This window comes from Rana temporaria, chromosome 3 (genome assembly GCF_905171775.1).
Source record: "Rana temporaria chromosome 3, aRanTem1.1, whole genome shotgun sequence".
Lineage (NCBI taxonomy): Eukaryota > Metazoa > Chordata > Amphibia > Anura > Ranidae > Rana > Rana temporaria.
This window is the reverse complement of record NC_053491.1, coordinates 442,078,139-442,093,591: the sequence shown is the minus strand read 5'-3', so window position 1 is coordinate 442,093,591 and position 15,453 is coordinate 442,078,139. Positions and strand designations below refer to the sequence as shown.

Below are 15,453 nucleotides of genomic sequence, written 5' to 3'. Positions count from 1 at the left end.
GCCCAGATTCTCCTACAATTACGTTGCTCCTGGGCAGCGTAACGTATGTGGTTTACGTTACACCGCCGCAGGTTTACAGCGTTAGTGCCTGATTCTCAGAACACTTACCTGTAAACTTGCGGCGGTGTATCGTAAAAGCGCTCTGCGCAAGCCCGCCCAATTCAAATGGGGCGGGCACCATTTAAATTAGGCGCGCTCCCGCGCCAAGCATACTGCGCATGCTCCGTCGGGTAAATTACCCGACGTGTATTGCGCTAAATGACGTCGCCCCGACGTCATTTGCTTAGACGTTAACGCAAATGGCGTCCAGCGCCATTCACGGACGTCTTACGCAAACAACGTAATTTTTAGAAATTTTGACGCGTGAACGACGGCCATACTTAACATTGGTTGCCCCTCATAATAGCAGGGGCAACCTTACGCGTCGCTTAGGCTACGTAAACGTCGTAAAATGTCAGCATCGACCGCGCGTATGTTCGGGAATCTCGCGTAATTACCTAATTTGCATAGACGACGGGGACACCTAGCGGCGGGAAAAAAAATTGCCTTTAAGATCTGACAGCGTAAGAGCCTTACGCCTGTCAGATCTAATGGGTATCTATGCGTAACTGATTCTAAGAATCAGTCGCATAGATACCTGGGGCCAGATTAGGACAGATAACGCCATTGAGAATCTGGGCCTTAGTGTATTTGTTTTGTGTTGCATATCGAGGCGTCCACGCCTATCCATAAAATAAAAACACAAGACTCAAAGCATTTGAACAAATAAATAAATTATATATTAAACTTCTTCTTTCCCAGTTGAGACATAATCATTACAGGTATATACAAGTACATCGAAACTGTAAGCAATATGACAATATGTACATAAATTAATATTTACACCCTTCACAAAAAGAAAAAAAAAAAATAATAATCTCTTTACAGGTTCAGGCAGATAGTTTTGATTTCAATACTGTAATAAAAGATTGGCTAATTTCTACAGACAGAAGAGATAGAGAGAGGTAAGAGAATATAAGATAAGGCCTTGGTGTGGTGGCAATATCGCGCGCAGCCATGAAAGCAATTTCAAGTATAGAAGAAAAACATTTTTTGTGCCACTTGCAAATTAAGGCAGATCGGTCGCCATCTTGGTCGCAAGGCTGAACGTCTAGTTTCACAGTTCTCTTGTAGGTAGCACCACTTTCAACAGTTCCTGTTTTCATGTAACCGGTACAAAAAAAGTGATCATTAAAGCTTAAGAAACAGCCAAACTTTTCCAGGCTCCATACGTCAAAACTTTTTCGGGTTTCTTCGTCTGCCGTCATACCCTGTTGGATACAGGCAGTTTGCCAAGCGTGACGTTGTACAATATAAAGCTGTGCAAATAAAAGCTACAATATAGATATATATATATATAAAAAATGCTTCAAAATAATATACAGAACACTTGAGACGAAGAACAAAGTGCAAGCGGAGGTACGTGGAATTTTTTTTTTTTTTTTAGAGAGAAACGGGATCGGAAGCAAAGGGTGGACGAGGCACTTTTGGGTGATTGGCGGCCTGTTGCTGTTTGCTACATTGTAGCGGGAATGCTGAACCCCGGATCAAAATGGCTTTACTCCGACCCCGAGAGCGTAAAAACTCAAGGCAGTAAACACGTCAACACCCTGAGGAGATCTCCATAGACACTTTTCTCTACAAAGCTTTGTGCATTATTCCTCATTTTCCCTCCAGTTTGAATTTTTTTTCTCTCCACGTTTTTTAGTGTTTTTTTTTTTTTTTTTTAGAACGGTTTTGTGCTTTTAAAACAAAACAAACAAAAGTAAACCCCCAGCAGGTAGGTCACATTCAGTCCTTCATAGTCCCCCAGTGCTTTTATTATTATTCTTTTTAAAATGTAACTTCCAGTCTCTTCCCGTCCCTTCAGACACCTCGTCAAGTTTTCTCCTTCGCGGCTCGAAGAGCTCTTCACATCGTAGAAAGAGGCACCAGGGTGGGATGTAGTTGGCACGACTTCATAAATAACCCAAAAATATGTAACTAAAAAGTTTATGTACATAGTGGACCGTTTTGTTCGTTAAAAAAAAATAAAATAAAAAAAAATAATAGTAAATTCTGGAAAATCTCTGGGCTGTGCCAGCTGGCGCAGTGGTTTGGACGGGTATCTTTTGGTTGCTTAGCAGTCATTGCCCCTGATACATATTTGAGCAGCAGAGTTTTGGTGTTAGGCACAGTGGTTAAGGGTTGTTCAAGCAGCGTCGTCTTCCAAACTCACCATCTGTTTCTAAAAAGAGGACGGAAATTGCTGAATTAGCGGTTGGCAAAACACTCAACATAGAATAAGTAACACATTATAGGAAGAAAAATAATTGATACTTTACTTAGGGAGCTGAGCTCAAGCAACCTCAAAGGGCATAAACAGTGGCACTGGAAGTGGACTTGTCATTTGTGAAAAACAATTCTACAAAGAAGGTGGTAGGAAAGCTAAGCCAATGGCCTCTCTATAGATTCGGGGTTCACAAATCTCGGCTGCGGCTCTGGTGAGTCTTTTGGTCTGTTTCAGGTCCGAATTCAGCCCAAAATTTGGGCTGAAATCGGACTTGAAACGGTGAACGAGGATTCACCGGACCCCTGCTGTGAGACGCATGCGAAGATAGTTTGAACCCAGCGTTTTGATTGGGGAATCCCTACTGCAGAGCTGTGCTCTCCCGGCCATGGGGGGGGGGGGGGTTGCCGCCACGAGGAGCCATTATGCAGGCACCATCAGATGGGAGGTCAATCAGCCGCAGCTCAGGAAACCCCTACCGACCTTTGGAGAAACCCTAGTTAAGAATGGATGCTCTAGGACAGCCATTCCCACCAGGGTTCCTCCAGAGGTTGCTAGGGGCTCCTTGAGCTGTGGCTGGCTGAATGGTCTCCTATTTGATGATGCTTGCATTTTTCCGGGACCAAGACCACTTGGCAAAGCAAGCAACAGGACACTAATGCTTTTTTTTAGGTGTCAGTAAGGGTGGCATTCTGACCACTATTGTAAGGGTGGCATTCTTTCTACTTTAGACCAATGTGATTGGGATTTTCCATTGACCCCAGATTAATTGGTTTTTATAAGGATTCCCCAAGGTCTAAACATTTTTTTTAGGGGTTCTTCTGGGGTAGAAAGGTTAAGAAAGGCTGCTGTAGAACATTAGGTTGTGGGATAGTAGGTGCTATCTGCAGAAATATTTTAGGCTAACTGAACTAAGAGCAAACTTCATACAGTAAGGAGAGACCAAAATCCAATATCTTACCGATGGGTATGTGTATCCACCATCCTGACTTCTGCATATGTGGATCTCATCGTCTTCTGTGGTTTTCTGGTACACAGGATTGTCAAAGTGGATAGTGTTGGTGTTCTTTAACCTCCAGTTCCTCCATAACAGGAAACCTCCAAAAGCGACCAGGCAGAGGATGACTGGAAAGAAAAGAGGAGACGTTAGCTTGTTACAGACTGTAAGAACTGATTATAAAATATCAACAAACCAGCTAGCCTTATCTACTCCAAGAGGCATTCACCATTAACCTCCCTGGCGGTCTTCCCGAGACTGACACGGGGTTAGATTTTCTTGCTACTATCGGTAACCCCGTGTCAGTCACGGGCTTGCCTCGCTAGATCCACAGGCACTTTTTACTTACCTTGTCCCTGGATCCAGCGATGCCACCGCGCTGTGTGAGCGAGCGGGACCTCGCTCGATTCACATAGTGCCTCCGTGTGACGCCGATCTCCGTTCCCTGCGACGTTACGACGCACGGGGACGGAGAACGGCGCCAAATTCAAAAAGGTAAACAAACACTATACACACAGTATACTGTAATCTTATAGATTACAGTACTGTATGTAAAAAAAACACACCCCCCCTGTCCCTAGTGGTCTGCCCAGTGTCCTGCATGTCATTTTATATAATAAAAACCCTTTTTTCTCCCTGCAAACTGTAGATTGTCCATAGCAACCAAAAGTGTCCCTTTATGTCAAAAATAGTTTTAGATCAGCTAAAAAACAGCGATAATAAATTATAATCACTTGCAGAATTGTGCGATAGCGATTTGTGGGGAAATTCGTCATAAAAAAATAAAAGTAATGACAGCGACAATTCTGCAACTGAGCAAATTTCAGTGATTTTGATTTGATTACATTATTGAATAATTTTTATTATAATTATATTATTATTTGTTATAATTATTTATAATTATTTATTATATTATAATTTATAATTTTGTTTTTAAAAAAATGTAATACACGGGATGCCTATTAGAATCTTGTTTGGTCAGATTTAAGTGAGTTATTTCTAAAAATTACAGACCTACAATATAAAACGCCAAATTTCCTTGCAAATAATGGTACCGCTTTTAGCATGTTTTTTCTGAAAGAATCATACCGCCAGGGAGGTTAATAGCAGGTTAACAACATTACAGAATATGAGAAAAGCGTGTTACATAACATAAAGACAATTGCAGAAGACATGCTGATATTTGACACTGCGGGGGTTGATTTTGTGGAAAATCTGGTGCAGCTGTGCATTGTAGCCAATCAGCTTCCAACTTCAGCTTGTTCAATTTAGCTTTGGCAATAATTAACCTGGAAGATGGTGTCTATGCAGAGCTTCACCGGATTTAGCATTCTTCAGTTTTAGTAATTCAACCCCTAAGGCCTCGTACACACGACCGAACATGTCCGCGGACCAGTTTCCGCGGACATGTTCGGTCGTGTGTAGGGCCGACCGGACAATTTTTCGGCCTAGCGGACAGGTTTCCAGCGGACAAAAGTTTCTTAGCATGCTAAGAAACATGTCCGCTGGAAAGCTGTCCATCGTACATGTCCGCTGGTTAGTACATCTAACCAGCGGACCGAAATCCCGCGCATGCGTCGAATTGATTAGACGCATGCGTGGAAGCATTGAACTCGCACGATAGAGAACGTCGGTGTCGTCTACGTCAACGCGTTCTCTGTCCGCGGGGATTTTGATCTGATGGTGTGTACACACATCAGACCAAAACCTCCGAGCGGACATGTCCGATGAAAACGGTCCGCGGACCGTTTTCATCGGACATGTTCGCTCGTCTGTACAAGGCCTAAGACTAAATGGACACCAATTAAAGCCTGGTCTAACTTGGGCTCCAGCACCGATAGGCAAAAATCTGCCATACATGGATGTTTGCTGGTCAAGACATACATTCAGGCTGTGCAGGGAACAAAGAATGCAGTCATACGTTGACCACATACATGGCCATCATATTATCATATATCCAGTCCGGATTGTTCCTATATCCGCTAATGAAGAAATATTTGTCATTGGCCAACATGCTGCCAGATTATCATCTTTAAACAGCCTAATATTGCTGATAATCAATCCACAAAATTACACTTTAAGAAACCCAATGTCTTGGCTGATAAATATATTATTTTCACTACTGTCGCTGCGAACTAAGTTAGGCCCCTTTAGCACTGGGCAGGGGAGGTGCGGTGGCGGTATAGGTATTTTTAGCGCCGCTATACCGTCGATATTCGTCCCCTAGCGTTGCGGTTTTAACCCCCGCTAGCGGCCGAAAAAGGGTTTATACCAATGGCAGTACGTCTCTGCAGAGACGCATTGCCGGCGGTATTACTGCAGTTTCCCATTGCTTTCAATGGGAAGGAGCGGTATAGGAGCAGTAAACACCCGGCTCCTCTCACCGCTCCAAAGATGCTGCTTGCAGGAGATTTTTTTTTCTCCCGCCAGTGCATCGCCTCAGTGTGAAAGCCCTCTGGCTTTCACATTGAGAATGCTGGGGCAGGATTATTTCAGGTGTTATTTATGCGCTATTTTTAGAGCTAAAAATACGCCTCAGTGTGAAAGGGGCCTTACAATGCAGGTAATAGAAAAGACCAGAAACTTTGGGGTTGATTTACAAAAAGAAAATAGACTGTGCACGTTGCAAAGTTCAGTTCCACTTTACAAGTGCAGTTGCTTCAGAGCTTAGTAAATGCGGTAAAGTTTCACTTGACAAAGAATACCCGATCACATGCAAGGAGAATTAAAAAAAATATATGAATTTTTGCTTGCACATGATTGGATGATGGAAGTCAGCAGAGCATGTGTTCATTTACTAAGCTCTGGAGCAACTGCAATTGCAGAGTACAACTGCAGTTTGCAAAGTGCACAGCCTATTTGCCTTTGGCTGAGAATGTACACCAGGGGTGTCAAACTGGCGGCCCTCCAGATGTTCCGAAACTACAAGTCCCATCATGCCTCTGCCTGTGGGAGTCATGCTTGTAACTGTTAGCCTTGCAATGCCTCATGGGACTTGTAGTTTTGCAACAGATGGAGGGCCGCCAGTTTGACACCCCTGATGTACACAGATGAATTATGAGCACCCAGCAGGCAGGGCGGATCAGCTTTTCATTCATGGTGTGTGCTGCCCATCTGTTGGGTCAGTTCAATAAACAGCTTTGCTAATACAAACAAGATCTTTCTGCTATAATAAGAGTATATTGAACCAAAAAAGAAGAGGGGAAACTTACCAACAGGAATGACAGCGTAAATAGCGTTGGAATGGGTATGGGAATTTGAAGTCTCCATCTTAACCTCAATGTTATTTTCAGCTGCAAGTAAAGACATGGCAGAGGTCAGTGATATGTCGTACATTTGCCTTCAGTGATGTGCAGCTTAGTGTCTATAACAGTCTTTCTCCTTTTCAACACAGAGGAACCCTTGGAATAACTTTCCAGTCTCAGGGAACCCCTGCTAAAAATGACTATATCTACAACTCCTGATCCATTAGTGTGATGGTCAGTGGGACGAATGCTCCTTACACTTTTGATCATTGGGACGAATTACCCCCAGATAGAAAAAAAGATCAATGGCAGACATTGCTCATTGCTCAAGTAACACCTAGAAAGCTATGGAGGAACCCTGGTTGAGAAAACCATGATCTATAATATCTTTGATTACATGCATAATTAAAATATGGCAATATTTTGATTAATGTGTGTTTTTTTCTGTTGTCCTTAGCAATTTATACATCACACCTGAAACTCCTGAAGAAGCTTATAAAAAAAAAAAAAAAAGAGAAACATGTTGAGTGGTAGTGTCTGTACTTTTACTTTCAAATGGAACTAACAACTTGTATATGGATGAAATGTTTTCCCTCATGCTTTTTATCTATTTTTGTAATAAAATATTTAAAATGTATCTATTTGTAACTGTGCTCTATACACTGTTTTCATCATACACCAATGAAGTCCTGAGGTATTTTACTTATTTTTTTCTTTAGTTATTAATGGGTTGCAGTGTTCTATCTGACTTCTCTGCCTTACCTTTCATTTCATGATCTATAATGTTTTATGTCTCACACATTGTTGGCTTTCATATGATGTTTGCATAACTTGCCTTCCACTATCATTCCCAGCATATCACTCAGGTGTTGTCCAGCCCAGGGTATAAAAAAGGTGACCTTTTAAGGGTTCTTTTGATAAGGATTCAGAACTGTAGTAGTCTTATTTATAATTGACCATAGGTATGAAATGTCATTGCAGCCTTCTGTGAGTAAAGCCTCGTACACACGACCGAGGAACTCGACGGGCGAAACACATAGTTTTCCTCGTCGAGTTCCTTGTTAGGCTGTCGAGGAACTCGACAAGGCAAGTTTATCCATTCCCATCAAGAAAATAGAGAACATGCTCTCTTTTTGGCTCATCGAGTTTCTCGACAGTTTCCTCGACGAAAATGTACACACGACCGGTTTCCTTGGCAAACAAATATCTCCCAGCAAGTTTCTTGCTGGTTTTTGCCGAGAAACTCGGTCGTGTGTACGAGGCCTAAGAGAATTGACTAATACACTTTTCCCAGAATTGCACTGGAAAAAAGTGGCAGCTATTAGTTGTAACAGACTGCGGCACTACTAGTCCAGCACATCTATGAAATATTGCTCAGTATACTATGTGCAGTCGGTATCATGGATCTACAATACAAGCAGAGAAGTTGCATAGGATAACTGAAATTAAGTTTTAAGCCAACCTATTCTTGCCCGTGTTAGATCAGTCCTACGCATTTAACATCCAAGTCAAAAGGACCAACTTTTTCATAGATGAGGGCCTGGCCTACAACCTGGTGTACATCTGCTACTAAATGAGCAGCTTATGATTTCTACCACAAGAGATACAGGAGGAGTCTGGTACCTGGATGTGACATTGTAGAAAGTTCTGGGGTAGAGAGTTCGGGATTTGCTTTAGCAATTTGAGGCTTTTCCGTTGTAGTGACTGGTCGGCCTGTGGTAGTGACTGGTCGGCCTGTGGTAGTGACTGGTCGGCCTGTGGTAGATGAAGCAGTGGTCTTAGGCTTTGTTGTTGGCGGTTCAGGCTTGACAGTAGTAAACCTCCTTGTTGTAGAGGTAATCTTGGCAAGGAGAGTACTTGTGGGTGTGGTGACCGGGGAAGGCGTTGTCGTAACCGGAAGAGGGGTGACCTTAGTGGCATGTGGATTAACAGGTTCTGAAGACACAACCAATACACTTGTTACAATCCTACACACGTCTACAAAAGTAACATTCACAGAGACGGCTTTCACTAACTTAAGTGCACACGTCATATCAATGACTTACCTTTCACGCAGCTCCTCATATCTGGCCCGAGGTGTTCTCCATCAGGGCAAGCACATGTGTACTTAGGTGGGTGTGTGCCAATTTGTGGAGCGGGCAGACACAAGTATTCACAGCCTCCATTGCCAAGGTGGTGAGAAGCACACCAGTTATCACCTGAAGGTCACAGAAGAAAGAAAGAACAAAAAAAACAATTTAACATAATTATCGGAATTTCCAACAAGAACTTTTGTTGTCGGAAAAATTGAGAACCAGCTCTAAAACATTTGTTGTCGGAAATTACAACAGCAAATGTCTGATACACACAGCATACACACAGTCGGATTTTCTGACAACAAGCTCACATCAAACATTTGTTGTCGGAAATTCCGACCGTTTGTACGCGGCATAACTATCACAATTCAGAAGCTGAATTTCTTCTTACCATCAGGTTGTCCATGGTTGTGATACAGAACAATGTCTTCTGGGGATAAAAGGTCTTCAGCCACCTTTCTAATCTGGTTTCCAGTCAGTCTGTTGGCACTGAATATAGCTTCATTGTCAGTATCAGTCCAGAACACAAGATCCTAAAAGAAATAAAAATTATGCAAGTTATTGAGAAGTCAAACCAAAGAAAATGACCAAAAATTGGTAATATCTGTTTGAGAACAGTGCAACCTGTGATACCAGACAAAGATAAAACATGCAAATATTGACAGAGACAGAAAAATGCTGAATAGTTATTTTGATTGGCTACAACCGGTCACTAATGTGATAAGTCTTTAGGTTGGGTTCACACTACACTACACGACATTAGTACGACTTTCATCCTACTTTGCTTCCGAGACATTGGTCCTACATTTGTCCTACATCCATCTTTCATGAACAGGATACTACTTTGATCCGACTTTGTGATAGTCTGACTTGTTCTTTGACCAATCAAAACAATCCCAGAGTGAGATAAATACATTTTACTACTGCTGTAATCACAATGTCGGATGTCAAAAGTCGGATGGTAAGGACTTTGATCCGACTTCAATGATATTCAATGGGCTGAAGTAGGATCAATGTCGGACCAAAGTAGTACAGGGAGCATTTTCAAAGTCGGACCGACTTGTGTCGGATCATTTAAGACGGCTCTCATAGGGAAACATTGATTTTCACACGTCATGCGACATGAGCTCCTAATGTCAGAGCGTTTGTCGGACCAGTGTGAACCCGGCCTCAATGTGGGATCCTTTTTTTTACCTAGTGGTAGGCTGCTGATACACCTGTAGACCCACCTGCCTGAGACTTTACCTTTACGACATCTGACTCCCCAGGTATGACTGTCCATACCTCTACAAAGGTTAAGGCATAGAAAGCCCACCAAACAAGTATTCTCAAAAGAGGACAAATTCGGTATAGCCCAAAAACTCGCTCTATTACAAATTTAATGATACAAAAATGACTAAAAAAATAATAACCTCCACAAACACCATTTAAAAAAATGACAACGTTGTCATATAAAACATGTAGTCCAGCCTCTGTCCATATCTGGATGCCCAGATCTGATTTGTGGTCCAGGCAAGTAAGGGAAACAATACAAAGGGTTTCAACCCTTGAACAACAGAATGTTTCAACCTTTCCAAAAGCTTTTTGACTTATGTCTGCTCCCCTCTAACCAATTTGTTAGAGAAAATTTGTTAGAGAAATTTGTTAGAGAAAGAAAAACAAAAAACTTTCTGGATCTGACGAGACAAGAAGCAAATTATCAATAGGGATATAAACGCACCTCAAAGATGGTGAGACCGAATGGATGAGCTAAGTGTTTTTCATCGAATATGACTATCCTCCTGTTTCCACCAGCAACATCGATGCTAGATAGAGTATGCAGCTTGGAATCCACCCAGTACAACCGCTGATTGATCATATCTAAAATGAAAACAGAAATATTGACATATGTTTAAGTATCAGGGCACTCTAAAGCACTCATTAAACATCCATTTACCATGTAACAAGCAGCCTTTAAACATATATCGCTTACTCACCCAGAGTAATGCCATTGGGCCACTCAACATTTTCGCTAACAAGAGTCTGCCTGGCACCACCGTTCAGGCCTCCCTTCTCAATCTTTGCTGGAAAACCCCAGTCAGTCCAGTACATGAAGCTGAAATACATAAATACAAGAATGATTAGTGTTACAGCCATTAGTGTGCACGTCAAAAGTATTACAGTTAGATGTGGCGGCACTTGTGTCAGGGCCGTTGAGTGTATTAAACTAGGGATCTCCACGCTTTGGCCCTCCAGCTGTTGTGGAACTACACTTCCCATGAAGCATTGTAAAGCTCTGACATGACTGGGCATGATGGGAATTGTAGTTTATGAACAACTGGAGGGCCATAGTTTGAAGACCCCCAACCTTCAAGTGCCCTTAACTTAAAGGGTTACTAAACCCTTTTTTTTTTTTTTTAAATAACAAACATATCATACTTACCTCCACTGTGTAGTTGGTTTTGCACAGACTGGCCCTGATCCTCCTCTTCTGAGGTCCCTCATTGGCGCTGGTGGCTCCTCCTCTTCTCAAATCCCCCGTCGGATAAGCGCTCTCCTTCGGAAAACCCGTGCAGGCGTGTTCTCGTGTCCTGCTGCTGCGTCTATTGACACAGACAGCAGGATACAGCCTCGCCCCCCGCATCATTGGATTTGATTAACATCAGCGGGAGCCAATGGCTGCGCTGCTATCAATCTATCCAATCAGAACACGAGACACCAGCCTTAGCTGGTGTGCTCATCCCCAGGGTGAGAAAGACAGGGCTCAGGTAAGGCCCCTTTCACACTGGAGAGACGGCAGCGGCTGTTTCAGGGTGCTTTGCAGGCGCTATTTTTAGCATTATAGCGCCTGCAAAGCGCCCCAGTGTGAAAGGAGTCTTAGTAAAACAGGGGGGCTGCACCTTGACAGAAGGTTTTTCACCTTAATGCATAGAATGCATTAAGGTGAAAAACCCACAAGGGTTTACAACCCCTTTAAGTGATCTTCATCTAGAATGGGGTTTCTCAACCAGGGTTTCATGAGCAATTTGCTAGGGGTTCCTTGAGCATATTCTGCCTCTCAGATAGGTTTCCACTGACACCATTAATCTTTTCATCTATCTGTAAGGGGGTAATTCTTCCCAATAACCACAACTGTAAGGCCGGGTACACACGGGCAAACATGTACGATGAAACCGGTCCGTCGGACCGTTTTCACCGTACATGTCTGCCCGGGGACTTCTGTACGATGGCTGTACTAACCATCGTACAGAAGTCCGCGCGTAAACAATACGCGGGGCGTGTCCGCGCCGTCGCTGCGAAGATGACGCGGCGACGTGGGCGGGCCTGCCTTTTAAATGCTTCTACGCATGCGTCGAAGTCATTCGACGCATGCGAGAGACGGCGGGCGCTCGGACATGTACGGTAGGTCTGTACTGACGACCATACATGTCCGAGCGGGCAGGATTCCAGCGGACGGTTTTAAAACAAGTCCAGGAATATTTGCCCGCTGGGAAAAGGCCCGGCGGGCAAATGTTTGCTGGAATTCTGCCCGCTCGCGCCTACACACGACCGAACATGTATGCTGAAACTGGTCCGTGGACCAGTTTCAGCATACATGTTTGGTCGTGTGTATGGGGCCTAAGAAGCATGCTTGCAAGTAACCATCACAGCACACTAATGTATCATGATTTGTAGATATAGTAATTTTTAGCAGGGGTTTCCTGGGTTCTAGAAGTAATTGTAAGGGTTCCTCAGTGTTGAAAGGGTTGAGAAAGGTTGATCTGGAATGATACCTTCATATCAGGACTGGATAAATCACAGGTCACTATTGCTTTTTGGAAATACAACATGTCTTCTTGGCTTTACACATGCCAGCAGACCCTATGGCTGCATTAGTTGGTTCCAGAATTGAATAGCGATTTTCAACCCTCAACTTCATATATGTGCAGTACTGTGACTATTCTACTGGTTCTGTCTATAGCAACCAGTTTTCCATTGTATGTCAGAAAATGAAAGCAATGTACTATGGAAACTAGAAGCTAAACTATTTTACAGAAGAAAAAGTAAAAAAAAAAAAAAGCCTCACCCTTTGGTGGGATCCACCACAATGTCACGCGGCTTAGCCAGACCTTCCCTGTGGAGAGTTTTACGCTTAGTTCCAAGTGTGTTGGCCACAGAAACGGTGCCATAGTTAGAGTCTGTCCAGTAGATGTTGGCATGGATCCAATCCACAGCAATACCGTCCGGGGAATGGATCTCGTTTCCAATCACAGTCTCATGGTGAGAAAAGTTATGAGCTTTGTCCATGAATGCACTGCAGAGGAAGAGAAGGAGGAAATAAATGAATTCTAATCTTTGTTGTACAACTCTCTTTTTAATTAAACGTACTTCCCAGTAATATTGGTCCCTCCTGCCTTACCTGTAAATTTTCCTCTGTGTTGCGTCAGACCAGTAGATTCTTTTGTTGGCTATCTCCATATCTAAAGCTACCACATTCTTCAGACGAGGGATGAAACTGGTGTACTCGCTTTTGTCCAGCGTCATCTTCCTCACTTCATGACGGTTGGTGAAGAACAGATATGCCACTGTACCTAGAAAAACGAACAATACGGCATCCTCAGAAAGACATCTTCACAATCTCATTTCTGTGCAGTCAGGGATTTAACCGCTCAGCAAGTAAAAACAATGGATGGTGTCTTTTAGGGGTACTTACCGATGCCCTTGCAAGAGCCGGTTGCTGGATCTAGTTGGTAGCCTTCATTGCATTCACATTTGTAACTTCCTTCAAGGTTAATGCAAATCTGACTACAAATGTCAGGTTGTTCACATTCATTGATATCTGTATGAAACAAAGCAAAATGATATTTAAGAAATGTAGAAAATTAAAGAACTATGCACAATAAACAGCCTGTTATTGCTGTCTGAGTCACTTCCTATCCTGATGGCACCTTGTCATACTCTAAAGCCTCTCACACACGATCAGGCTTTTGCCCGGGCCAAATCACATCGGTATTCCATCGGAAAAAAAAGAACATGTTCTATATCTAAAGTCCGATGGAATTCATCGGAATTTCCAAGGAAAAAACTCCGATGGGGCTACACAGGATCGGAAAATCCAATGAAAAAAGTCCATCAGAAATTCCGATCATGTGTACGGGGATTTAAACCAGAACAGCGGAAGGAAAAAAAAAAAAACAGAAGTTAGGAATTATCTCTATAAAAAGCAAGATATTTACAAAGCCAAATTGACTAAAGAACAGTATGTAAGAGCTACAAATATAACCAGGAAGACTATGTCCGCTGAAACTGGTCCGCGGACCAGTTTCCGCGGACATGTCCGACCGTGTGTACGGCCTAGCGGACAGGTTTCCAGCGGACAAAAGTTTCTTAGCAAGCTAAGAAACTTGTCCGCTGGAAACATGTCCGTCGGACATGTCCGATGGTTAGTACACCTAATCGGACATGTCCGCTGGTTATGACGTGTAACCAACGTCCCGATATCCCGCGCATGCGTCGAATTGATTCGACGCATGCGTGGAAGCATTGCACTTCCGTGTTTGAGAACATCGGTGTCTTCTACATCACCGCTTTCTCTGTGCGTGGGTATTTTGGTCTGATGGTGTGTACACACATCAGACCAAATGCTCCCAGGAGACATGTCCGATGAAAACGGTCCGCGGACCGTTTTCATCGGACATGTCTCCTCGTGTGTACGGGGCCTTAGGTGAGAGTGTAGGTATACGAGGACAGTTGTAATACAGCAAAACCTTGGATTGCGAGCATTATTCATTCCGGAAGCATGCTTGCAATCCAAAGCACTTGTATATCAAAGCGAATTTCCGCATAAGAAATAATGGAAACTCAAAAGATTCGTTCCACAACCATTTATTCATAATAAGTCCTTCAGTTTATAGTCCATATAAAAAGATTATAGCAATGTGATAGGTTGTGTAACTATAAAATGTCCATCCACAAATGGAAGCCTCCTACAGAGTATAAAAGAGAAGAGAGGAGCCTCTAAGTGTAGCAATATGGTTACATTTAATGAAGGTACAACATTTAGCAACTCACATGGTTGATGATCAAAAGAGGCACATCTAAGTATGCAGGCATCTGGGATAAAGAGATCCACATAGACCATCCTCCTCACCACTATCAGTCAACAATCATGACCAGGAAGACTACCCTGCAGTAGAGCGATCTGAAAGCGAGGCTTGAATCACTCGTGGAAGAGACGACATCAATGGCGGTGAGGTGGACGGTCTATGTCAGGCATGTCCAAAGTCCGGCCCGCGGGCCAATTGCGGCCCCTGTTCAAGTTTAATGTGGCCCCCCTAGTAATTTTGATATATATCTTTTGTGGCCCCCAGGGCCACAAAAGATATATATATTGTATTTATTGGCGCTGCCTCAAAGGGGGGAATGAGTGCTGTCAACAAATTACATACAGGAGAATCTCCTGTTTACTCTGTGGCATCTGTACTAAGAAGTCCCGGCTCCTGGGCTGCCATTGGACAACTCCTCTGTCTATCATAGGAGGCAGGACATTGTATTAAGGAGGCTGCTGTGTAAACAGGAGATTCTCCTGTATGTAATCTGTTGGTGCTCGTCCCGCCCCCCCCCCCCATCCCCTCTGAGGCTGCAGATGGGCATCGATCAGGCTGCATTTATTGCAATGGCGAGGCTGCAGATGAGCACTGATTAGGCTGCATTGATGGGCACTGACCCTTATTTTGCTTCACAGTTCTTTATTTAATTTTTTTTCTGAAACTTCCCTCCTAAAGTTAAGGCGTGTGTTATACGCCGATAAATACGGTATATCCAAATAACACGCCTGAGCTCATCTCTTCACCACACACAGCCACAAAA

General features: G+C 43.2%; 1 protein-coding gene across 1 annotated transcript in view; it reads right to left on the bottom strand.

Annotated features, from left to right (window-relative positions):
• Positions 1–756: 756 nt before the first annotated feature.
• LDLR (low density lipoprotein receptor) overlaps positions 757–15,453 on the bottom strand; it is a 34,072-nt gene continuing 19,375 nt past the window's right edge. The window contains exons 8-18 of the mRNA XM_040346464.1: positions 13,298–13,423; positions 13,004–13,175; positions 12,671–12,898; positions 10,602–10,720; positions 10,346–10,485; positions 9,017–9,158; positions 8,596–8,748; positions 8,174–8,485; positions 6,518–6,598; positions 3,270–3,433; positions 757–2,266 (exon numbers count right to left, since the gene is read on the bottom strand). Of these exons, the coding sequence (XP_040202398.1) occupies positions 2,231–2,266; positions 3,270–3,433; positions 6,518–6,598; positions 8,174–8,485; positions 8,596–8,748; positions 9,017–9,158; positions 10,346–10,485; positions 10,602–10,720; positions 12,671–12,898; positions 13,004–13,175; positions 13,298–13,423 (1,673 nt within the window). The 3' untranslated portion in view covers positions 757–2,230. The remainder of the gene's footprint in view (positions 2,267–3,269; positions 3,434–6,517; positions 6,599–8,173; positions 8,486–8,595; positions 8,749–9,016; positions 9,159–10,345; positions 10,486–10,601; positions 10,721–12,670; positions 12,899–13,003; positions 13,176–13,297; positions 13,424–15,453) is intronic.